This window comes from Coregonus clupeaformis, chromosome 16 (assembly GCF_020615455.1).
Source record: "Coregonus clupeaformis isolate EN_2021a chromosome 16, ASM2061545v1, whole genome shotgun sequence".
In the NCBI taxonomy this organism is placed as follows: Eukaryota; Metazoa; Chordata; class Actinopteri; order Salmoniformes; family Salmonidae; genus Coregonus; species Coregonus clupeaformis.
Genome location: NC_059207.1, coordinates 13,269,053 through 13,294,406, shown reverse-complemented (window position 1 = coordinate 13,294,406; position 25,354 = coordinate 13,269,053). Strand labels below are relative to the sequence as shown.

The following is a 25,354-nucleotide window of genomic DNA, read 5'->3' as shown; positions in this document are numbered from 1 at the left end:
TGCTATCCAGGACCTCTATACCAGGCGGTGTCAGAGGAAGGCCCAAAAAATTGCCAATGACTTCAGCCACCCTAGTCAGACTGTTCTCTCTGCTACCGCACGGCAAGCGGTACCGGAGCGCCAAGTCTTCATCCAAAAGGCTTCTTAACAGCTTCTACCCCCATGCCATAAGACTCCTGAACAGCTAATCAATTGGCTACCTGGACTATTTGCATTGTCCCCCCCACCCCCTCTTTTTACCCTGCTGCTACTCTCTGTTTACTATCTATGCATAGTCACTTTACCTCTACCCACATGTACATATTACCTCAATTACCTCGACTAACCTGTGCCCCTACACATTGACTCTGTACCGGTACCCCCTGTATATAGCCTCGCTACTGTTATTTGACTGCTGCTCTTTAATTATTTGTTATTTTTCAATTTTTCTTCTTTCTTTACTTATCAATTTTTTACATAACACTTATTTTTCTTAAAACTGCATTTTTGGTTAAGAGCTTGTAAGTAAGTAATTTCACTGTAAGGTCTACACCTGTTGTATTCGGCACATGTGACAAATAACATTCGATTTGATTTGAGATTGAGTCCATACAACTTATGTGGCTTGTTAAGCAAATGTTTTCTCTTAATCTTACTTAGACTTGCCATAACAAAGGGGTTGAATACTTATTGACTCAAGACATTTCAGCTTTTCATTTTCAATTAATTTGTAAAAAGGTACCTGATCTGATCCGTTATTGATGTAACTTGTTAATCCACTTCAATTAGTGTAAATGAAGTGGAGGATTTTCAAGCCTAGAGACAATTGATACATGGATTGTGTATGTGTGTCATTCAGAGGGTAAATCGGCAAGACAAAAGATTGAAGTGCCTTTGAACAGTAGTAGATGCCAGGCGCACCGGTTTGTGTTAAGGACTGCAACGCTGCTGGGTTTTTCACACTCAACAGTTTCCCGCGTGTATCAAGAATGGTCCACCACCCAAAGGACATCCAGCCAACTTGACACAACTGTCAAGCATTGGAGTCAACATGGGCCAGCATCCCTTTCGACACCTTGTAGAGTCCATGCCCTGTCGATTTGAGGCTGTTCTTATGGCAAAAGGGGGGGGTGCAACTCAATATTAGGAAGGTGTTCCTAATGTTTGGTATACTCTGTGTATATTGCTATGTACAGGGGTGATCCACAGCATGTTGGACAGGCTTTGAACCAGGAGCTGACTCTGCTCACATGTTCTGTGTTTGTCTGTGTGTTTGTTCTTTGCCTGCATCTCTTTGTATGGTCTCCATGTCTGTCCTGTGTTCGTATTGCTGTGTTTCTGCACATAGAATACTGTGATTGATTGTCACGATGCAGAAGTTGGAATCTTATTGTGCATTCCTCTGTTTCTGTTTGTATGCTTGTGTGTGTGTGTGTGTGTGTGTGTGTGTGTGTGTGTGTGTGTGTGTGTGTGTGTGCGCGCTCGTGCGTGTGCGTGTGTGTGTGCGTGTGTCTGTGTGTTGCATTAGCAGCAGCATTCGAGTATGCGGTTGTCAGATGTCCACAGGAAAGCTCAGCTGTGGAGAGGTATAGTGAGCATCAGTCTGATCGAGGCTCGTGACCTCCAGCCTATGGACGCCAATGGCTTCAGTGACCCCTACGTCAAGTTCAGACTGGGCCATCAGAAATACAAGAGCAAGGTACCTCCACCAGCCCTATCACACTGTACTGACCAACCCACTTCCTAGATAATTCTTAGCTATCAATCAATCAATCAATCAATCAATCAAACAACCAATCAACTGTATTTATAAAGCCCTTTTTCCATCAGTAGGCTTTAGCATTAGTGGATAGATCAAATCAAGCTTTATTTATACAGCACATTTCAGACATGGACTGCATCGCAATGTGCTTTACAGGAAACAACAAATAAAAAACAATACAAATAAATGCTGAAATATTTACTACACAACAAACATAAAATACAAAACTAAAGAATGACACAAACTGAACAACTGAAGGAAAAGCAAAGCTAAGAATATGTGTTTGCAGGGAATCATATGTCAGTTGCTAACAATGGTGGTATGTGTTTTAGAGTCACACAAATGCAAAGAAATAGGACATGTTACACATTTCACTGTACAAATAAAACCTGAACTTGAACAATGGTAAGGGGAAATACTGACACACACACACACAAACACACACACACACACACAGATCCATCCATTTGTGTGCTCCTTCCACAGACGATACCCAAGACTCTGAACCCCCAGTGGAGAGAGCAGTTTGACTTCCATCTGTATGAGGAGCAGGGGGGATTCATCGACATCACCGTCTGGGACAAAGACTCAGGCAAGAAGGACGACTTCATGGGCAGGTGGGCTTCTCACACACACACACACACACACACACACACACACACACACACACACACACACACACACACACACACACACACACACACACACACACACACACACACACACACACACACACACACACACACACACACACACACACACACACACACACACACACACACACACACACACACACACACACACACACACACTTATACACACACACATACACTTGCATGCACACCACACCAATAGTTTCCATCTTGTCTCTGTTAGTATGCTCTAAGGGTCTGCCGTGTGTGTGTCTAGTTGACGTGAGATTTCCTCTTGGGCTGAGGGTGACACTGACTTCGAGGTCGCAGTCATCACAGGACCGTTAGCCTGACTTTCATCCGCTACGTGTGTGTTTGTGTGCGTCTGTGTGTGGATGAATGCGTGGATGCATGTGTTTACACATACGTGTGCTGTGCTTGTGTGTGTGTGTGTGTGTGTGTGTCTGACAAGTCCCCACTAAGTCTGAAAGACAGGAGGCTAATAGCTCAGAGAGGATATTGGAGGAGCTGGTGTTGTCCAGTTCCTGGGGAGCTAGTGTCTATTGTAATTGGCTGTTCCCCTCCTTAAATATCTGTTCCAGGCCCACTGAGGTCCTACTGATGGGTTCAATAACACACACAGACACAGACACACACACAAGAAACAACCAGTGGACCTGCCTGCTACCTATTGCACCACTTACTGACATGACAGAGAGATTGTGAGAGAGAGAGAGAGAGAGAGAGAGAGAGAGAGAGAGAGAGAGAGAGAGAGAGAGAGAGAGAGAGAGAGAGAGAGAGAGAGAGAGAGAGAGAGAGAGAGAGAGAGAGAGAGAGAGAGAGAGAGAGAGAGAGAGAGAGAGAGAGAGACCTTGGGAAAATCCTCTGCATTATCATTAACTGGCTCTGGGGACCCTAGAGCACACAAAAAACTATACATACCTCGGCCTAAACATCAGCGCCACAGGTAACTTCCACAAAGCTGTGAACGATCTGAGAGACAAGGCAAGAAGGGCCTTCTATGCCATCAAAAGGAACATAAAATTAAACATACCAATTAGGATCTGGCTAAAAATACTTGAATCAGTTATAGAACCCATTGCCCTTTATGGTTCTGAGGTCTGGGGTCCGCTCACCAACCAAGAATTCACAAAATGGGACAAACACCAAATTGAGACTCTGCATGCAGAATTCTGCAAAAACATCCTCCGTGTACAACGTAAAACACCAAATAATGCATGCAGAGCAGAATTAGGCCAATACCCGCTAATTATCAAAATCCAGAAAAGAGCCAGTTAAATTCTATAACAACTTAAAAGGAAGCGATTCCCAAACCTTCCATAACAAAGCCATCACCTACAGAGAGATGAACTTGGAGAAGAGTCCCCTAAGTAAGCTTGTCCTGGGGCTCTGTTCACAAACACAAACAGACCCCACACAGCCCCAGGACAACAACAACAACAACACAACTAGACCCAACCAAATCATGAGAAAACAAAAAGAGAATTACTTGACACATTGGAAAGAACAAACAAAAAACAGAGCAAACTAGAATGCTATTTGGCCCTAAACAGAGAGTACACAGTGGCAGAATACCTGACCACTGTGACTGACCCAAACTTAAGGAAAGCTTTGACTATGTACAGACTCAGTGAGCATAGCCTTGCTATTGAGAAAGGCCGCCGTAGGCAGACCTGGCTCTCAAGAGAAGACAGGCTATGTGCACACTGCCCACAAAATGAGGTGGAAACTGAGCTGCACTTCCTAACCTCCTGCCAAATGTATGACCATATTAGAGACACATATTTCCCTCAGATTACAGCGATCCACAAAGAATTCGAAAACAAACCCAATTTTGATAAACTCCCTTATCTACTGGGTGAAAAACCACAGTGTGCCATCACAGCTGCAAGATTTGTGACCTGTTGCCACAAGAAAAGGGCAACCAGTGAAGAACAAACACCATTGTAAATACAACCCATATTTATGTTTATTTATTTTCCCATTTGTACTTTAACTATTTGCACATTGTTACAACACTGTATATATACATAATATGACATTTGAAATGTCTTTATTCTTTTGAAACTTCTGAGTGTAATGTTTACTGTTAATATTTATTGTTTATTTCACTTTTGTTTACTATCTATTTCACTTGCTTTGGCAATGTTAACACACGTTTCCCATGCCAATAAAGCCCTTAAATTGAAATTGAGAGAGAGAGAGAGAGAGAGAGAGAGAGAGAGAGAGAGAGAGAGAGAGAGAGAGAGAGAGAGAGAGAGAGAGAGAGAGAGAGAGAGAGAGAGAGAGAGAGAGAGAGACCTTGGGAAAATCCTCTGCATTATCATTAACTGGCTCTGGGGACCCTAGAGCACACAAAAAACTATACATACCTCGGCCTAAACATCAGCGCCACAGGTAACTTCCACAAAGCTGTGAACGATCTGAGAGACAAGGCAAGAAGGGCCTTCTATGCCATCAAAAGGAACATAAAATTAAACATACCAATTAGGATCTGGCTAAAAATACTTGAATCAGTTATAGAACCCATTGCCCTTTATGGTTCTGAGGTCTGGGGTCCGCTCACCAACCAAGAATTCACAAAATGGGACAAACACCAAATTGAGACTCTGCATGCAGAATTCTGCAAAAACATCCTCCGTGTACAACGTAAAACACCAAATAATGCATGCAGAGCAGAATTAGGCCAATACCCGCTAATTATCAAAATCCAGAAAAGAGCCGTTAAATTCTATAACAACTTAAAAGGAAGCGATTCCCAAACCTTCCATAACAAAGCCATCACCTACAGAGAGATGAACTTGGAGAAGAGTCCCCTAAGTAAGCTTGTCCTGGGGCTCTGTTCACAAACACAAACAGACCCCACACAGCCCCAGGACAACAACAACAACAACACAACTAGACCCAACCAAATCATGAGAAAACAAAAAGAGAATTACTTGACACATTGGAAAGAACAAACAAAAAAACAGAGCAAACTAGAATGCTATTTGGCCCTAAACAGAGAGTACACAGTGGCAGAATACCTGACCACTGTGACTGACCCAAACTTAAGGAAAGCTTTGACTATGTACAGACTCAGTGAGCATAGCCTTGCTATTGAGAAAGGCCGCCGTAGGCAGACCTGGCTCTCAAGAGAAGACAGGCTATGTGCACACTGCCCACAAAATGAGGTGGAAACTGAGCTGCACTTCCTAACCTCCTGCCAAATGTATGACCATATTAGAGACACATATTTCCCTCAGATTACAGCGATCCACAAAGAATTCGAAAACAAACCCAATTTTGATAAACTCCCTTATCTACTGGGTGAAAAACCACAGTGTGCCATCACAGCTGCAAGATTTGTGACCTGTTGCCACAAGAAAAGGGGCAACCAGTGAAGAACAAACACCATTGTAAATACAACCCATATTTATGTTTATTTATTTTCCCATTTGTACTTTAACTATTTGCACATTGTTACAACACTGTATATATACATAATATGACATTTGAAATGTCTTTATTCTTTTGAAACTTCTGAGTGTAATGTTTACTGTTAATATTTATTGTTTATTTCACTTTTGTTTACTATCTATTTCACTTGCTTTGGCAATGTTAACACACGTTTCCCATGCCAATAAAGCCCTTAAATTGAAATTGAAATTGAGAGAGAGAGAGAGAGAGAGAGAGAGAGAGAGAGAGAGAGAGAGAGAGAGAGAGAGAGAGAGAGAGAGAGAGAGAGAGAGAGAGAGAGAGAGAGAGAGAGAGAGAGACCTTGGGAAAATCCTCTGCATTATCATTAACTGGCTCTGGGGACCCTAGAGCACACAAAAAACTATACATACCTCGGCCTAAACATCAGCGCCACAGGTAACTTCCACAAAGCTGTGAACGATCTGAGAGACAAGGCAAGAAGGGCCTTCTATGCCATCAAAAGGAACATAAAATTAAACATACCAATTAGGATCTGGCTAAAAATACTTGAATCAGTTATAGAACCCATTGCCCTTTATGGTTCTGAGGTCTGGGGTCCGCTCACCAACCAAGAATTCACAAAATGGGACAAACACCAAATTGAGACTCTGCATGCAGAATTCTGCAAAAACATCCTCCGTGTACAACGTAAAACACCAAATAATGCATGCAGAGCAGAATTAGGCCAATACCCGCTAATTATCAAAATCCAGAAAAGAGCCGTTAAATTCTATAACAACTTAAAAGGAAGCGATTCCCAAACCTTCCATAACAAAGCCATCACCTACAGAGAGATGAACTTGGAGAAGAGTCCCCTAAGTAAGCTTGTCCTGGGGCTCTGTTCACAAACACAAACAGACCCCACACAGCCCCAGGACAACAACAACAACAACACAACTAGACCCAACCAAATCATGAGAAAACAAAAAGAGAATTACTTGACACATTGGAAAGAACAAACAAAAAAACAGAGCAAACTAGAATGCTATTTGGCCCTAAACAGAGAGTACACAGTGGCAGAATACCTGACCACTGTGACTGACCCAAACTTAAGGAAAGCTTTGACTATGTACAGACTCAGTGAGCATAGCCTTGCTATTGAGAAAGGCCGCCGTAGGCAGACCTGGCTCTCAAGAGAAGACAGGCTATGTGCACACTGCCCACAAAATGAGGTGGAAACTGAGCTGCACTTCCTAACCTCCTGCCAAATGTATGACCATATTAGAGACACATATTTCCCTCAGATTACAGCGATCCACAAAGAATTCGAAAACAAACCCAATTTTGATAAACTCCCTTATCTACTGGGTGAAAAACCACAGTGTGCCATCACAGCTGCAAGATTTGTGACCTGTTGCCACAAGAAAAGGGCAACCAGTGAAGAACAAACACCATTGTAAATACAACCCATATTTATGTTTATTTATTTTCCCATTTGTACTTTAACTATTTGCACATTGTTACAACACTGTATATATACATAATATGACATTTGAAATGTCTTTATTCTTTTGAAACTTCTGAGTGTAATGTTTACTGTTAATATTTATTGTTTATTTCACTTTTGTTTACTATCTATTTCACTTGCTTTGGCAATGTTAACACACGTTTCCCATGCCAATAAAGCCCTTAAATTGAAATTGAGAGAGAGAGAGAGAGAGAGAGAGAGAGAGAGAGAGAGAGAGAGAGAGAGAGAGAGAGAGAGAGAGAGAGAGAGAGAGAGAGAGAGAGAGAGAGAGAGAGAGAACAGGACATTTGTTTTCCCTTCTCCCCATCTCTGCTTCTCTCTCTTTCTCCCTCCCCATCTCTGCATCTCTCTCAATTCAATTTCAATGTAAGGGCTTTATTGGCATGGGATACATATGTTTACATTGACAAAGCAAGTGAAATAGATAATAAACAAAAGTGAAATAAACAGTCTGTCACGATCGTTATGAGAAGCGGACCAAGGCGTGATAAGCGTACATTTTATTTGTAGTACACCACACGAACAAAACAACAAACCAAACGATACGTGAAGTCCTAGGTTAACACCAAAACAAACCTTACGGAACAAGATCCCACAATAAACAAGTGAACACAGGCTGCCTAAGTATGGTCCCCAATCAGAGACAACGAGCTACAGCTGTCTCTGATTGGGAACCACCCTGGCCAACATAGAAATAAACGATCTAGAACAAAACCCATAGAAAACTAAACATAACAAGTCCACACCCTGGCTCAACATTTAAGAGTCCCCAGAGCCAGGGCGTGACAGTACCCCCCCCCCCAAAGGCGCGGACTGCGACCGCGCCAACCAAACACAACAGGGGAGGGGCCGGGTGGGCATTCCGCCTCAGAGGCGGATCCGGCTCCGGGCGTGACCACCACTCTCCCTCTACCCCCCCGTAGCGCCCCTGGTCTGGTCTGGCCCCGCTGGCCGGAGCAGGACTGGACACCGGTGGAGCGGATTGCTCTGGCTCCGGAGTGGAGTAGCTGACCGGTGCCGGACCAGGCACCGGTGGAACAGGCACGGACCGTGCCGGACTGACGACGCGCACCACTGGTTTGGTGCGGGGAGCAGGAACGGGCCGGACCGGGCTGACGACGCGCACCACTGGCTTGGTGCGAGGGACAGGAACAGGCCGGACCGGGCTGACGACGCGCACCACAGGCTTGGTGCGAGGGACAGGAACAGGCCGGACCGGGCTGACGACGCCGCACCACAGGCTTGGTGCGAGGGACAGGAACAGGCCGGACCGGGCTGACGACGCGCACCACAGGCTTGGTGCGAGGGACAGGAACAGGCCGGACCGGGCTGACGACGCGCACCACAGGCTTGGTGCGAGGGACAGGAACAGGCCGGACCGGGCTGACGACGCGCACCACTGGTTTGGTGCGAGGGACAGGAACAGGCCGGACCGGGCTGACGACGTGCACCACAGGCTTGGTGCGAGGGACAGGAACAGGCCGGACCGGGCTGGCGACGCGCACCACTGGTTTGGTGCGAGGGACAGGAACAGGCCGGACCAGGCTGGCGACGCGCACCACAGGCTTGGTGCGAGGGACAGGAACAGGCCGGACCGGGCTGGCGACGCGCACCACTGGTTTGGTGCGAGGGACAGGAACAGGCCGGGCTGGACTGTGGAGACGGACTGGAGGTCTGGAGCGGAGAGCTGACACAACCCGTCCTGGCTGAATGCCTATTTCCACACAACCTGTGTGAGGCATCAGTACAGGACGTACAGGGCTGTGCACTCGTACTGGCACTACAGCACGTGGCACTGGCGCAGGATATCCGGGACCGAGGAGGGGTACTGGAGGCCACGAGCGTTGACCCGGCACACTCCGTCCTGGCTGCATGCCCACCTTAGCACGACACGTGCGTGGTGCTAGCACAGGACATACAGGACTGTGCCGGAACACTCGTGGCACAGTACGTGGCTCCGCATAACTCGGAACCTGCCCAGTCTCACGCTGCCTAGCCTGAGTACGGGGAGTTGGCTCTGCTCTACCTCTAGGCTCCGCCAACCACCCTTCCAGCCCCCCAAACCTGGTGGCCTCCTCTCCTAGATCGCCGATGCGCCCTGTAGCTGCCTCCAGCAGCCCCGTCGTCCACGCCGTGTGACCCCCCCAAAAAATTACTTGGGGTTGCCTCTCGCGTGTCCGTCGTCGGCACGGTTGGCGCCGTTTCTCCTCTCCTGCCTGGGCATTTATTTTTGCCCATGGCCCTCTGCCCGCGAATATGTCCTCCCAAGACCACCATTCGCCCACCTGGGACATCGCCAATTTCTCCTTTTTGGCACGCTGCTTGGTCCTTTTATGGTGGGATCTTCTGTCACGATCGTTATGAGAAGCGGACCAAGGCGCAGCGTGATAAGCGTACATTTTTTATTGGTGTACACAACACGAACAAAACAACAAACCAAACGATACGTGAAGTCCTAGGTTAACACCCAAACAAACCTTACGGAACAAGATCCCACAATAAACAAGTGAACACAGGCTGCCTAAGTATGGTCCCCAATCAGAGACAACGAGCTACAGCTGTCTCTGATTGGGAACCACCCTGGCCAACATAGAAATAAACGAACTAGAACAAAACCCATAGAAAACTAAACATAACAAGTCCACACCCTGGCTCAACATTTAAGAGTCCCCAGAGCCAGGGCGTGACACAGTCAAAATTAACAGTAAACATTACACTCACAAAAGTTCCAAAAGTGTCATATTATGTATATATACAGTGTTATAATGATGTGCAAATAGTTAAAGTACAAAAAGGAAAATAAATAAACATAATTATAGGTTTTATTTACAATGATGTTTGTTCTTCACTGGTTGCCCTTTTCTTGGGGTGACATGTCAAAAATCTTGCTGCTGTGATTGCACACTGTGGTATTTCACCCAATAGATATGGGAGTTTATCCAAATTGGATTTGTTTTCTAATTCTTTGTGGGTCTGTGTAATCTGAGGGAAGTATGTGTCTCTAATATGGTCATACATTTGGCAGGAAATTAGGAAGTGCAGATCAGTTTCCACCTCATTTTGTGGGCAGTGAGCACATAGCCTGTCTTCTCTTTAGTTTTTCTTCTCCATGTTCATCTACATATACCTGTATGTCTCAAATCAAAATGTGTGTGTGTGTTTCAGGTGTTCGATAGACCTGTCGCCGTTGAGTAAAGAGCACACTCATAAGTTGGACCTGCCGCTGGAGGAGGGCGAGGGCATGCTGGTGCTGCTGGTCACACTCACGGGGGCAGCAGCAGTGTCCATCTCGGACATGTCGGTCAATATCCTGGACGACCCACACGAGAGACACCAGATACTACAGAGATATGTGAGTTTGTGTGTGTCTATGTATGCATTCGTGTCTGTGTCAGTATTGCTGGGTTTAGACTGGCAGCCCAATTCTGATTTTCTTTCACTAATTGGTCTTTTGACCAATCACATCAAATCTGATTAGTCAAAATACCAATCAGAATTGGGCTGCCTGTCTAAACACAGCCTATGTGACCTTAACAACAGCTACGTTAGAGACCAGACTTAGGTTCTAGGTCTCTCCTGCTCCCTTTGTCGCAGACTTGCCAGTACAGGAATGTGAACTTGTTTTTCATTAGCTCACATTTCCAACCAGGTCGCCATATGAGTAGATTCATAAGCCAGTCAATGTATATACTAATACATTGATCGTTCAGAGAAACAACACCCTACAGGCCCTGTCCTTGGTCTAAATGGCTCCGGGGTGAAGTTACCATTAAGTACAGATCTAGGATCAGTTACCCCTCCCCCAATACTAACCTTAAGCATTAGTGGGGGAAATGCAAAACTGACCCAAGATCATCTTCACTCTGCTCTGTATACATGTCTGTCCTGCTTTACCAAATCAAATCAAATCAAATTGTTTTTATGCGCCGAATGCAACAGGTGTAGACCTTACCATGAAATGCTTACTTACAAGCGCTTAACCAACAATGCAGTTTTAAGAAAATAAACTAAAGTAAAAAAATAAAATAAAAAAAGTAACACAATAAAATAACAATAATGAGGCTATGTACAGGGGGTACCGGTACCGAGTCAATGTGCAGGGTTACAGGTTAGTCGAGGTCATTTGTAGATGTAGGTAGGGGTAAAGAGACTATGCATAGATAATAGACAGCGAGTAGCAGCAGTGTAAAAACAAAGTAATGTCAATGCAAATAGTCCGGGTGGCCATTTGATTAATTGTTCAGCAGTCTTATGACTTGGGGGTAGAAGCTGTTAAGGAGCCTTTTGGACCAAGACTTGGCGCTCCTGTACTGCTTGCCGATGACTAGGGTGACTGGAGTCTTTGACAATTTTTTGGGCCTTATACTGCTGCAACCTTTCCATCAAACTGGCTTTGACCTGGTAGCTACTGCTGAAAGAGGGGAGGGGACAGAAGATGAGAGGATGAGGTAGAGAGAAGTGGAGAAAAAGAGGGGGTTGATAGGTTGAGACTGACAGGTTCTATTGAAACTGAAGATGCCGTGAATCCCTCTTCTCTCTTCACTGAGAGGGCCCTGGTTTCTAGCTTGTTAGGCCCTGGTTTCTAGCTTGTTAGGCCCTGGTTTCTAGCTTGTTAGGCCCTGGTTTCTAGCTTGTTAGGCCCTGGTTTCTAGCTTGTTAGGCCCTGGTTTCTAGCTTGTTAGGCCCTGGTTTCTAGCTTGTTAGGCCCTGGTTACTAGCTTGTTAGGCCCTGGTTTCTAGCTTGTTAGGCCCTGGTTACTAGCTTGTTAGGCCCTGGTTTCTAGCTTGTTAGGCCCTGGTTTCTAGTTTATTAGGGTTTTATACCATAATGTGAGTGGGTGTGAATATTTATATTTGTGAATATGTAAAAGTCTCTGTGGGGTGTGTTACTGTGTGTGTGTGTGTGTGTGTGTATGTTAATGAACCCGTCAGTAGGACCTCAGTGTGTTAGCTGTAAAAGGCCTGGTGTCTCTCTGAGGAGTCCTTGGTCCCATGTCCTCCTGAGGCCCTTCCTCCACAGCACAATACACTCCGCCTGTTCCTTTGTCTTGGTGCTGTTAACCCTTCACTGGCTGTCACTCAGCCATCAGCCAAGCACAAAGACACATCACACACACACACACACACACACACACACACACACACACACACACACACACACACACACACACACACACACAGGGCTCTGCAGCTCACTCACTGACAGCCCTGACGGGGGACATTCGTCACATATCAACAGTATGTCATCTGGTGGAAGATGCTTAACTCTCTGATAATGCATATTGAGTCCTGGAAGAGTCTTGTTCCAGTGCTGTGCTCCTTCATTAAGACAGGAATTGAGCACTCCTACAGCGCTGTGCTCCTTCATTAAGACAGGAATTGAGCACTCCTACAGCGCTGTGCTCCTTCATTAAGACAGGAATTGAGCACTCCTACAGCGCCGTGCTCCTTCATTAAGACAGGAATTGAGCACTCCTACAGCGCCGTGCTCCTTCATTAAGACAGGAATTGAGCACTCCTACAGCGCCGTGCTCCTTCATTAAGACAGGAATTGAGCACTCCTACAGCGTAATTTGTTTCTCTGTAATTTCACCATAGCAACCTACTTCATTTGTTTGTATGTAGGAGTTTGATTGTGTGTGTGTGTGTGTGTTTATGTGTGTCTGTGTGTGTGTGTGTGTGTGTGTGTGTGTGTGTGTGTGTGTCTGTTGGTGTGTAAACTGTGCTCTAATTTAGGTTTAGAGTCCTGCTGGGTTGTGTGGTTGATCTGGGTGAGCACCAGTGGAGAGCGCTCCACAGGCCAACCACGGACGCGTGACCTACATACAATGCTAGCAGCTCATTGGCTGGCCATGAGAGCACTTCCCGCACTGCAGTGGCATCCTACGCTCAAAGGGGGGAGCTCTAGGACCGAGACAGGCGGCGGGCCGGGAGGAGTGTGTGTGTGTGTGTGTGTGTGTGAGCGAGAAGTAAGGGGTGAGGGTTGTGTTGGCAGGGGTAGGCGTGCAAAATGAAAAGAAAAAGCTATTTCACCTTTTACAACTCCAGCCCCCGTTTTTCTGCACGGTAAACGAGATACATTTCCCACCATCTTTTCTCTACCTCGTTTTCTTGCTCGCTCTTTGTCTCTCTGTGTAGGTTCTGCTCTCTGTCTCTCGCCCACTAGCCATCCGACTGGCAGCAAGAAGGGGAAGGGGGTGGGGGGGGGACAGTGTGGTTTGGTTTGAAGTGGACTGCCTCATTAGCATATTCCTTTTCTCCTGACCGATGCCCTTTTAATGAGAGAATTTGATAAAGATGTACCTTATCAAGACACACAGATAACAGCAAGTGCTGGTACTAATGCTGTACAAAATGCTGTACAATACCCAAAGCAGATTAGTCCGAGTGTGTGTGCGCGCGTGCCTGTAAGCACAGGTCTATGTGTGTCTCAGTGTGTCTGTGAATGTGTTCATGAATATGTGTGTGTGTGAGGGGGTGTGTGTGAAGCATAGCTCGGGCGAATGTATTCCCTGATATCATCAGTATGGAATCAGCTGTCTAGCAGACGGCTGTACAAAACACCCACTAGTACTAATTACTGCCACCTCCATAACACACCACCTACCCTTCAGCCCCACCTCCCACCCCCATCAACCAACCAACCAGTAAACGATTTAGGGAAGGGGGTTGGTGAGGGTTTAAGTGCAATGCATTATCATCATAGCGCCCGGGCTTTGAAGCACAGATGCTGGCTCCTTAAAAACGTATGGACGAGGAATGAACACAATTTAAATCCCTCTGTCCCTGGCTTCTCACCACCGGCCCGGCCCAACATCATTATCAGATGACTTTCAGCTTTCAGCTGGCTGCTAGAAGAGAGGAGAGGAGGGAGGGCACAGGGCTAGGGTATTGAGATGCTGGAGGACTGGTGTCTCTCTATCTGTGAGATGCTGGAGGACTGGTGTCTCTCTATCTGTGAGATGCTGGATGACTGGTGTCTCTATCTGTGAGATGCTGGAGGACTGGTGTCTCTCTATCTGTGAGATGATGGAGGACTGGTGTCTCTTTATCTGTGAGATGCTGGAGGACTGGTGTCTCTATCTGTGAGATGATGGAGGACTGGTGTCTCTATCTGTGAGATGCTGGAGGACTGGTGTCTCTCTAGCTGTGAGATGCTGGAGGACGGGTGTCTCTCTAGCTGTGAAATGTGTCTCTCTTTCTGGAGAGTTTACTGTGGGAAGTTGTGTGTGCAGTGATTATATTGATTTCTTTCTGTTTAACTGTCTCATAGTTTTTCCCATCCGTGTACAGATACTCCTCTTCCTCTCTGGTTCACTGAGTTATTTCTGATAAGGTATCCACATTTCTGTCCCCGTCTGTACGAACATGACATTCTGTGTATGTGTGTCTTGTTAAGCAACTAACAGAGGAGTGTTGATCTGCTAGTGTCCAGCCCAGTAATGGTGTTTATATTAGCTGTATGGTGGCGAGAGGAGGGGAGCGGACCAGGTGGGATTTATGCATACTAATGGTCAAGGAGGACCTGAACTGATGTATCTTAATGAATCTGGGGAGGGGGACACACTGACCTCTCCTCAAGTGGTGCCACTCCACTCCACCAGCCCCTACACCCCAATAACACCCCCATAACAACCCCATACACCCCCATAACTCAGCCCCTCAACCCACACAGAGGAGAGAGGGGGTCCTAGGAGGAGAGGAAGTGGTAGAGAGAGAGAGAAATGTAGAGAGAGGGAAGAGCGAGGAGGAGGCTGTTAGCATTCAATTTTTATTATGACATTTCACAGTCATCCGATTTAATGTCCCCTGACCGGATTGTCCGGCCGGCAGACGGTGGGGATGAAATGTTATTTGGAGTGTTGATAAAAGGTGAGGCGCCTCCAAGATGATAGCGAGTCATAAGGCCCGGTGCGCTGACATTCATTTTCTCTACAACAGAGATGGAATAAGACGTCACGGTGACAAGGTGTCAATCAAGCTAGGGCCCCGCCGTATAACCAACCCCTCTTCCCCTCCTCCCCTCCTTCCTCGCCACATGTACCCACCCCCACCCCTAGTCCCTGCTGGCGGGTAGGGGGGTGGTGGATGAGGGGTGGATCCTCTTCAACAGGAATGGGGCTAGGCTGAACCCAGAGCGAGTGAGAGAGCCTCGTCAGCTTGGTAGCTGGGAGGATGGGAGGTGGGGGAGGTTGGGTTGGAGGGTGGGAAAATATATTCTACAGCCTTTCATTAAAAAAATAAAGAGGCCTCATCTCCTGAGCTTTTCAATCTATCTGCCTGTCTATTGAGAGGGCCTGAAAAGGCAGCCCCGCAAATCAGAAATTCCTCTGCTATGGAAATGTTCCGGCTTCACAAATCAGCCATGTTTTTTTTTTCTCTCTCTCTCTCTCTTTTAGGCCATCCTCAATAATCACAAATAACAAGCTGTCATATCTTCAGAGAAATCATGTATTAAACTTATGTGGAAATATTTTTTAGTCCCTCTCCTTCCTCTCCTCTCATCTTCATTCTAAGGCTTTTCAACAATAATATCGCTGGGAACAGGCAGAGGCTGACAGTTTATAATAAATTAAGTCTACAGCCTGGCCCTGACTCTGAAATGTAAATTATAATTACTCCTCTGGGTATGTAAGGGGGTTATTGCCAGAGAGAAAAATACATTGAAGTGAAGTGTGTTTTCTGTGTGTGTGTGTGTGTGTGTGTGTGTGTGTGTGTGTGTGTGTGTGTGATTGCACCTCCTCAGCTCTTTTCTTTATCTGCTAGACTTGTCCATACATGTACGCTGCCAGACTTCTCCTATCTCATATCTGACCTGTGTGAAGGGACAATGAGGCTGCTGCTAACATGGCGATGTGTGTTTCATTGAGTGATAGAAAAGGTCACACAGCAGACTGCTGCTGAATGACTGGGCTGGTTAAGAGGGGCCTTTTCATCATACAGTCCAGAGATGATCACTGTACCCTGTAGAGAGTGGTGTCTGTGTGTCCGTGTGTGTGTGTGTGTGTGTGTGTGTGTGTGTGTGTGTGTGTGTGTGTGTGTGTGTGTGTGTGTGTCCGTGTGTGTGTGTGTGTGTGTGTACACCAGTATGACCAGTAGATATGTGATGGTGCCCAGTAACTATCACATCACTGCCTGAATCCCAGTCATGCCTCAGTGGAAGTGGGAAGTGTCTGAGCTCTGCAATATCTCTATATGGCGTCTATCAGTAAATGGCTTGTGTTTTACTCTGTCGCTCCCTCTCGTTCTCTAGCTCTCTCTCTCTCTCTCTCTCTCTCTCTCTCTCTCTCTCTCTCTCTCTCTCTCTCTCTCTCTCTCTCTCTCTCTCTCTCTCTCTCTCCCACTCGTTCACACAAAACAGAGAAGGTAATGGCATTCTCCTGAACATGGTGTTAAACTAAAGAAAAGAGAGATAGAGAGGGGAAGAGCATCGACTGGCTGGGCATTGAAAGGACATTTTGCCCATTCGACTTCACTTGATGTGACCGTTTGGATGTCAGTGGTACATTTCTGAACTCATAAACTGTTTCCTACAGCTTAATGTATTCAATGTACCCGTCACCCCTGACCCCTGACCTCTGACCTCTAATCTGCAGAGTGTGCTGAGGTCGTTCCACAACCTGAAGGACGTGGGAGTGGTCCAGGTGAAGGTAATCAGAGCAGAGGGGCTGATGGCAGCAGACGTCACAGGTAAGTAAATTAAAACCCCTTCAAATGACATAAAAACCTTCTTCTCTGCTATCAAGAGCTAATAACGTTTGTAAATCTGTTGCTAAACGGCACTCCTGCTTGTCTGTAAGTTTCATGCCAAATGTATAAAACGTCAATCTATCAATTTGGTGTCATTGACAATGGCCAATAAGAACCCTTAGAGATCGTATCTAGATTACATAACATCTTATTTGGGAGTACGTTTATTTTGGGGAGATTGAAATGGGGGAGATTTCTCTTGCATCCTTGTTTCTCCATTAATTCTTACTTTTAATGAGGTATACAGTGGACAGGCCTACTTTACTTTTTTGCAGTGTGTGTTATCTAGTGGAATAGAAGTGGGACTGAGTTAGTTTGGCCTTACTCAGGGGAGAGGACCCACACACATTAGCAGATAGAGCTGCCGCACTCCTTCATTTCCTGGTTGGAGATAGAGAAGCAGCAGGATAAAGGCCTAATGGCTATGGCTTTATTTATTACTGGAGAAACAAATGGAAATCCCTCCTCTATGTACTGCTGAACTCAATACAGTGCTCATCGCTCAGTCTGGGTTTTAGTTTTGCTGTAGCTATTCTACAGTAAAGGATTCAGGTCACTTTCAGCCCAGAACTTGTGCAGAACAGTCTTCGCCTAGCTGTGTTGCAAATCCTCCATCTGGGGTTTCAACAAGAGTTACTTGTGTTGTGATGGACACGTATGGACGTGAGGGGGATGTATAGGCTAGTGTAGTGTATAGGCTAGCCATCGAACCAATTAGTTCAACAGAAGTGCAAAGCCTCAAATGTCCTTTGAGTGAAGTTGTGGGTCCTCTTTTTCCTTGCAGGGGCATCTGGTACTATTATTGGTGTGAGAGCTAGACACTGTCAAATATCACCATGTTGAGGCTCTCCATTTTGAGTCTCTCTCTCTCTCTCTCTCTCTCTCTCTCTCTCTCTCTCTCTCTCTCTCTCATTCCCTTCAATAACCCTGCCCTCACAGACTGTTCAGCCCATCAATCACCCCATCTCTCCGATGGTTTGGTCCATCCTTTATCCCCACCCACTCAGATGGCCCGGTCCACCACGCTGGCCCATTAGCCTTGCCAGGATATCCCGGTGTGTGTGTGTGTGTGTGTGTGTGTGTGTGTGCATGTGTGTGTGGTGTTCCCAATGGAATGGAAGGGCTCATGAGCTTTGATTTCACACTCTGGGTCTGCCTGGTGGCCTCACACACACACACTCAGAGACAATACTCCTTTAAGAGGTCCTTTAAGGGTCATCACCCTCACCGCGTGCAGACCCCTTCACAGCCAGCCAGCATGAGAGAGGTGTCAGGAGCAAGGTAGCAGGCCACAGAGGAACACACACAGGCTTTAATGGGGAGGGAGAGAGAGGGAGACTGTGAGAAAGCGTTTTTCCATTCCACTCCCATTCACATCCCCCTCTCTCCTCTCCCCTCCCCTGTCTTCCAATCCCCCTCTCTCCTCTCCCCTCCCCTGTCTTCCAATCCCCCTCTCTCCTCTCCCCTCCCCTGTCTTCCAATCCCCCTCTCTCCTCTCCCCTCCCCTGTCTTCCAATCCCCCTCTCTCCTCTCCCTCCCCTGTCTTCCAATCCCCCTCTCTCCTCTCCCCTCCCCTGTCTTCCAATCCCCCTCTCTCCTCTCCCCTCCCCTGTCTTCCAATCCCCCTCTCTCCTCTCCCCTCCCCTGTCTTCCAATCCCCCTCTCTCCTCTCCCCTCCCCTGTCTTCCAATCCCCCCTCTCTCCTCTCCCTCCCCCTGTCTTCCAATCCCCCCTCTCTCCTCTCCCCTCCCCTGTCTTCCAATCCCCCCTCTCTCCTCTCCCCTCCCCCTGTCTTCCAATCCCCCTCTCTCCTCTCCCCTCCCCTGTCTTCCAATCCCCCTCTCTCCTCTCCCCCTCCCCTGTCTTCCAATCCCCCTCTCTCCTCTCCCCTCCCCTGTCTTCCAATCCCCCTCTCTCCTCTCCCCTCCCCTGTCTTCCAATCCCCCTCTCTCCTCTCCCCTCCCCCTGTCTTCCAATCCCCCTCTCTCCTCTCCCCTCCCCCTGTCTTCCAATCCCCCTCTCTCCTCTCCCCTCCCCTGTCTTCCAATCCCCCTCTCTCCTCTCCCCTCCCCTGTCTTCCAATCCCCCTCTCTCCTCTCCCCTCCCCTGTCTTCCAATCCCCCCTCTCTCCTCTCCCCTCCCCTGTCTTCCAATCCCCCTCTCTCCTCTCCCTCCCCTGTCTTCCAATCCCCTCTCTCCTCTCCCCTCCCCTGTCTTCCAATCCCCCTCTCTCCTCTCCCCTCCCCTGTCTTCCAATCCCCCCTCTCTCCTCTCCCCTCCCCTGTCTTCCAATCCCCCCTCTCTCCTCTCCCCTCCCTGTCTTCCAATCCCCCTCTCTCCTCTCCCCTCCCCTGTCTTCCAATCCCCCTCTCTCCTCTCCCTCCCCTGTCTTCCAATCCCCCCTCTCTCCTCTCCCCTCCCTGTCTTCCAATCCCCCTCTCTCCTCTCCCCTCCCCTGTCTTCCAATCCCCCTCTCTCCTCTCCCCTCCCCTGTCTTCCAATCCCCCTCTCTCCTCTCCCCTCCCCTGTCTTCCAATCCCCCTCTCTCTCTGTGTGTGGCAGTCTGTCCCATACCTCTAATTGTGGCATTTACATGGAGTACCTCTACTCTAGCCCAGGAAAATAACTGAAAATAGTCTCTAAAACCAACAATCGCATTTGATGAGGTGCTCTTATCCGTGTGAGTACCTCCCTTAATGTTCCAGCCTTTCAGCGACACACAGCACTTTCTCAATGGAGGGGGCATGCACATGAATTTACCACATCAATAGTAGAAGAAGTTTGCATATTCTCTGAGGATCGAGCTTTGTACTGGTATTTTGTAATATAGTAAAAAGTGCATTGAGTTGAGCTGCTGAGGCATCAACATTACTGTGTAACAGATAGTGAATAACATGTATGAACACTATGCGAGGGTGCAACCATGCACTGACAGTGGAATACTGAGGAGAGTAGTAATGATGTAGCTAATATAATGTCATTTAGCTGACTATTTTGTGTGCATATCTTTTTTCCAAAGTTATGACAGTAAGGGAAGCATTGGGACTCTTAGACACTACCGTATACGTTCCTTTTTAACATCTCTAAAACGGAACTGCGACTTGCCTGCTGGGAGACAACGACATCATCTCAGTTCTACTGTGTTGGTTTAACTCAGTTTAACACGCTTATCTTATTGCTGCCTGAAATTAGGTTAAAGCTCTCACCGTGAACCCAGCCACGATATGGAACATTTACCCAGGGAGGAGCTATGGTGTACCTGGACCGTCAAAGTAGCCCTCAAACCCTAGTGGGTAATTGGCTGGGACAGCCGCCTCTGGTGCTCTCCAATAAGGTGAAAGTTCATCACCAGCGACAACCGCTCACCAACACCGCCACATATTAAAGGAGCACGCCGTTTTCTTCAAACCATTTTAATCAATTTCAGTGATTGAATTTCAGTCAATCATAGCTAATTTGAGAGTATTGTGTTGAATATTGTGAACAACTATGTGGTTGCAGTTATTTAGGAAGACAGTGTATTGTTAAACATTTAGAAAATGAATCTTCAAAAATAAGAAATTAGTTATTTTTCATCATTGTACTCAAAGCCCAAGTGTTTTCTCAATCTCAAATAAGTTTCTTCTTTCTTGGTTTGTATCATTATGTAAGTCTTATTATTATTTTTGTATATTGCCTTACAAAATGCATGCTATTTTATAGAAGTATCATCTTTCACCATCTATTCCATTATTAAATGTTTTATTCATTCTCTTAAATTAGCACATTATAAAGTAATGTTGTAAAAGTAAAGTCTGATGCCTTGTAGTGCATTATCCTGTGTATAATGATGTAGGAGTGAGTGTCAATATCAACTCCTAATGTATACCGGAAGATCAATATGTGCCACAGACAGATGTGAGAGGCAACGCCTACGGCTCTGCATTGATCACAGTGACATTTGTTTAACACTCCCACTGTTCTGCCATTATCACAACATTAGAAGAAACTCATGGGAATCAATGGAGCCGTACCCCATGTACCGCCTCAACAGGGAATTTATGCATGAACCTAAATTCAACCTTGCGTTCAACCCCATTTTCTCTGTTCTTCACTTCATTATTAAAAGTACTCTGAAGTCATTTTATTTGACATCACGCTCTTGGGGACGTTGAATGGGATATTTTTCTCTCTCCCTGACCTAGCTTTTAAGAGTGATATGCTTGAACAAACAGCAGAAGTGTTCCCAACAGTTTTGATAAAAGTAAAGATCAAAGCTGTAATTAAGAGTTTGTTGTTATGAATCGGAAATTAATGTGTGTGTCCGTGGGGAGGGAGGGAGGGGGCAGTCCTTTCAATTTACAAAGAAACAGTAAGATTTATTTCCATACACAAACACCGAATATATATATAGGGCATTGGTTGTGATTAATACAGTATGCTAGTCTCTGGAGAAGGTTCCAACCATAAGGATTATGTCTCTGTTGCATGGCTTCCAAACTGTGTGTTTTTAACTCCCAAACTTTCTGGAACGTTTCCTTTCCAAGTGGAGAATTACATAAGAACAATAGTTTGACAAATATGACTTTCTTTAATGCAGCTGATGACATTATCTGTAGCTATTATATGTAATGAAGAATGATATCGGGCTGTTGATTGCGTGGACCTGTCTTTCTTAAACATGATCTGGTGAGCCTTTATGCCTCCATGCCTCCATGTTCCTCTGTGCTGCCTCCACACCTCCATGCCTCCATGTTCCTCTGTGCTGCCTCCACACCTCCATGCCTCCATGCTCCTCTGTGCTGCCTCCAATGCCTCCATGCCTCCATGTTACTCTGTGCTGCCTCCATGCCTCCACGTTCCTCTGTGCTGCCTCCATGCCTCCACGTTCCTCTGTGCTACCTCCATGCCTCCATGTTCCTCTGTGCTGCCTCCACGCCTCCATGCCTTCATGTTCCTCTGTGCTGCATCCACGTCTTCATGTTACTCTGTGCTGCCTCCACGCCTCCACGTTCCTCTGTGCTGCCTCCACGCCTCCACGTTCCTCTGTGCTGCCTCCATGCCTCCACGTTCCTCTGTGCTGCCTCCACACCTCCATGCCTCCATGTTCCTCTGTGCTGCCTCCACACCTCCATGCCTCCATGTTCCTCTGTGCTGCCTCCACACCTCCATGCCTCCATGCTCCTCTGTGCTGCCTCCACACCTCCACGTTCCTCTGTGCTGCCTCCATGCCTCCACGTTCCTCTGTGCTGCCTCCATGCCTCCACGTTCCTCTGTGCTACCTCCACTTGTTTGGAATAACTTACAATGACCACCGGAGTTCACCCACTACACCACCAGTCACTAAGTCTGTCTTACTGAACTTTCGTGGACTTCCTTCGCTCCTCTCTCCACCCTCCCTCCCTCTTCTCAGCCCCATCCCGTCAGACAAGATGTCTCCTCTCCCCCTCTCTCTATTTCTTTGTCGCCCTCTCTCCGGTGCCCCGGGCAGAGTTTCCGTAGTGCTTATCTGGTGGTTTCCGAGCGCTAGGATCCCTGTAGCAGGGCCAGTGATAATGGTGTAGCGTGGGGTGAAATGAATTCATCACATCATTACTGCCGGTGATAAATGGTGGCTGGCGCTGTCAGGACGAGGGAGAGGAGGAGGAGGGTGAGGGCCAGATTGTAATTCTCTGTTCAGCTCCTGGCTCTGTCTCTGCTCCTCTTTATCAGGTAGAATACTTCACCTACTGCTATAGCTACCCTACTGCTAACCACCAGCAGCACGACTGCCTCCTCTGTAGGCGCTGCAGGCCACAGACACTAGATTAGACGGGAGTAAACAAGTCCGAGATAAAGTTAATATCTCTTTTTATCACCATGTCCATGCTCTCCCTCTCTCTCTCCCTCTCTCTCTCGCTCTCTCTCTCTCTCTCTCGCTCTCTCTCCCTCTCTCTCTCTCTCTCTCTCTCTCTCTCTCTCTCTCTCTCTCTCTCTCTCTCTCTCTCTCTCTCTCTCTCTCTCTCTCTCTCTCTCTCTCTCTCTCCCTCTCTCTCTCAATTCAATTTTCAGGGGCTTTATTGGCATGGGAAACATATGTTTACATTGCCAAAGCAAGTGAAATAGATAATAAACAAAAGTGAATTAACAATAACGAAATTAACAGTAAATATTACACTCACAAAAGTTCCAAAAGAATAAAGACATTTCAAGTGTCATATTATGTCTACATACAGTGTTGTAATGATGTGCAAATAGTTAAAGTACAAAAAGGAAAATAAATAAATATAGGTTGTATTTACAATGGTGTTTGTTCTTCACTGGTTGCCCTTTTCTTGTGGCAGCATGTCACAAATCTTGCTGCTGTGATTGCACACTGTGGTATTTCACCCAATAGATATGGGAGTTTATCCAAATTGGATTTGTTTTCTAATTCTTTGTGGGTCTGTGTAATCTGAGGGAAATATGTGTCTCTAATATGGTCATACATTTGGCAGGAAATTAGGAAGTGCAGATCAGTTTCCACCTCATTTTGTGGGCAGTGTGCACATAGCCTGTCTTCTCTTGAGAGCCAGGTCTGCCCACGGCGGCCTTTCTCAATAGTAAGGCTATGCTCACTGAGTCTGTACATAGTCAAAGATTTCCTTAATTTTGGGTCAGTCACAGTGGTCAGGTATTCTGCCACTGTGTACTCTCTGTTTAGCGCCAAATAGCATTCTAGTTTGCACAGATTTTTTGTAAATTCTCAAGTAAATATATTTTTGTTTTCTCATGATTTGTTTGGGTCTAATTGTGTTGCCTTCCTGGGGCTCTGTGGGGTCTGTTTGTGTTTGTGAACAGAGCCCCAGTGTCACGATCGTCGGAAGGAGCGGACCAATACGCAGCGCGTGGAGTGAACATGATGACTTTATTTATAAAGCAACCACGTAAAACAACAAAAGACGATAGTGAAGTCCTAACGTAACAATACACTGAACTTGGAACAATAACCCACAAAACAAAGGTGAAAACTGACAGTTTAAATATGGCTCCCAATCAGAGATAACGAGCCGACAGCTGACACTCGTTACCTCCGATTGGGAGTCATTGACTACAACATACAACACCTAGAAAAACAACCCACAGACCTGCAAACATAGAAATACACCCGACAGAACTACCAACATAGAAAAACACCCAAAACAATGAAACTAAACAACCCTGGCTCAAATATCAAGGTCCGTGGAGCCAGAGTGTCACATTACCCCCCCCTAAAGGTGCGACCTCCGGGCGCACCAGCATACAGTCTCGGGGAGGGTCTGGGTGGGCGTCTGTCCCTGGTGGCGGCTCTGGCCCAGGTCGTGGTCCCCACCCCACCTTAGTCACTATCCGCTTCCGTATTCCCTTCCTCATGACCACCCCCAACTAAACCCCACTGGATTAGGGGCGGCACCGGACTACGGGGCAGTACCGGACTAAGGGGCAGTACCTGACTAGATGGCGGATCCTGGCTGGCTGGCTCTGGCGGATCCTGGCGGGGCCCGGCTCTGGCGGATCCTGGCGGGACGGCTCTGGCGGATCCTGGCGGGACGGCTCTGGCGGATCCAGGCTGGACGGCTCTGGCGGATCCAGGCTGGACGGCTCTGGCGGATCCTGGCTGGACGGCTCTGGCGGATCCTGGCTGGACGGCTCTGGCGGATCCTGGCTGGACGGCTCTGGCGGATCCTTGCTGGACGGCTCTGGCGGATCCTGGCTGGACGGCTCTGGCGGATCCTGGCTAGACGGTTCTGGCGGATCCTGGCTGGACAGCTCTGGCGGATCCTGGCAGGACGGCTCTGGCGGATCCTGGCTGGCTGACGGATCTGGCGGATCCTGGCGGGCTGACGGATCTGGCTGCTCATGGCTGGCTGACGGATCTGGCTGCTCATGGCTGGCTGACGGATCTGGCTGCTCGCGGCTGGCTGACGGATCTGGCTGCTCATGGCTGGCTGACGGGTCTGGCTGCTCATGGCTGGCTGACGGGTCTGGCTGCTCATGGCTGGCTGACGGATCTGGTTGCTCATGGCTGGCTGACGGATCTGGCTGCTCATGGCTGGCTGACGGATCTGGCTGCTCATGGCTGGCTGACGGATCTGGCTGCTCATGGCTGGCTGACGGATCTGGCTGCTCATAGCCGGCTGACGGATCTGGCTGCTCGTGGCTGGCTGACGGGTCTGGCTGCTCATGGCTGGTGGAAGGCTCTGGCTGATCCTGTCTGGCGGAAGGCTCTGGCTGATCCGGTCTGACGGAAGGCTCTGGCTGCTCCTGTCTGGCGGAAGGCTCTGGCTGCTCCTGTCTGGCGGAAGG

General features: G+C 47.4%; 1 protein-coding gene across 1 annotated transcript in view; it reads left to right on the top strand.

Moving 5' to 3' along the window:
- Positions 1-25,354, top strand: part of LOC121584273 (multiple C2 and transmembrane domain-containing protein 1-like) — a 195,742-nt gene that overhangs the window by 87,241 nt on the left and 83,147 nt on the right. Inside the window, exons 6-9 of the mRNA XM_045225950.1 lie at positions 1,508-1,678; positions 2,228-2,358; positions 10,487-10,673; positions 16,918-17,011. Of these exons, the coding sequence (XP_045081885.1) occupies positions 1,508-1,678; positions 2,228-2,358; positions 10,487-10,673; positions 16,918-17,011 (583 nt within the window). The remainder of the gene's footprint in view (positions 1-1,507; positions 1,679-2,227; positions 2,359-10,486; positions 10,674-16,917; positions 17,012-25,354) is intronic.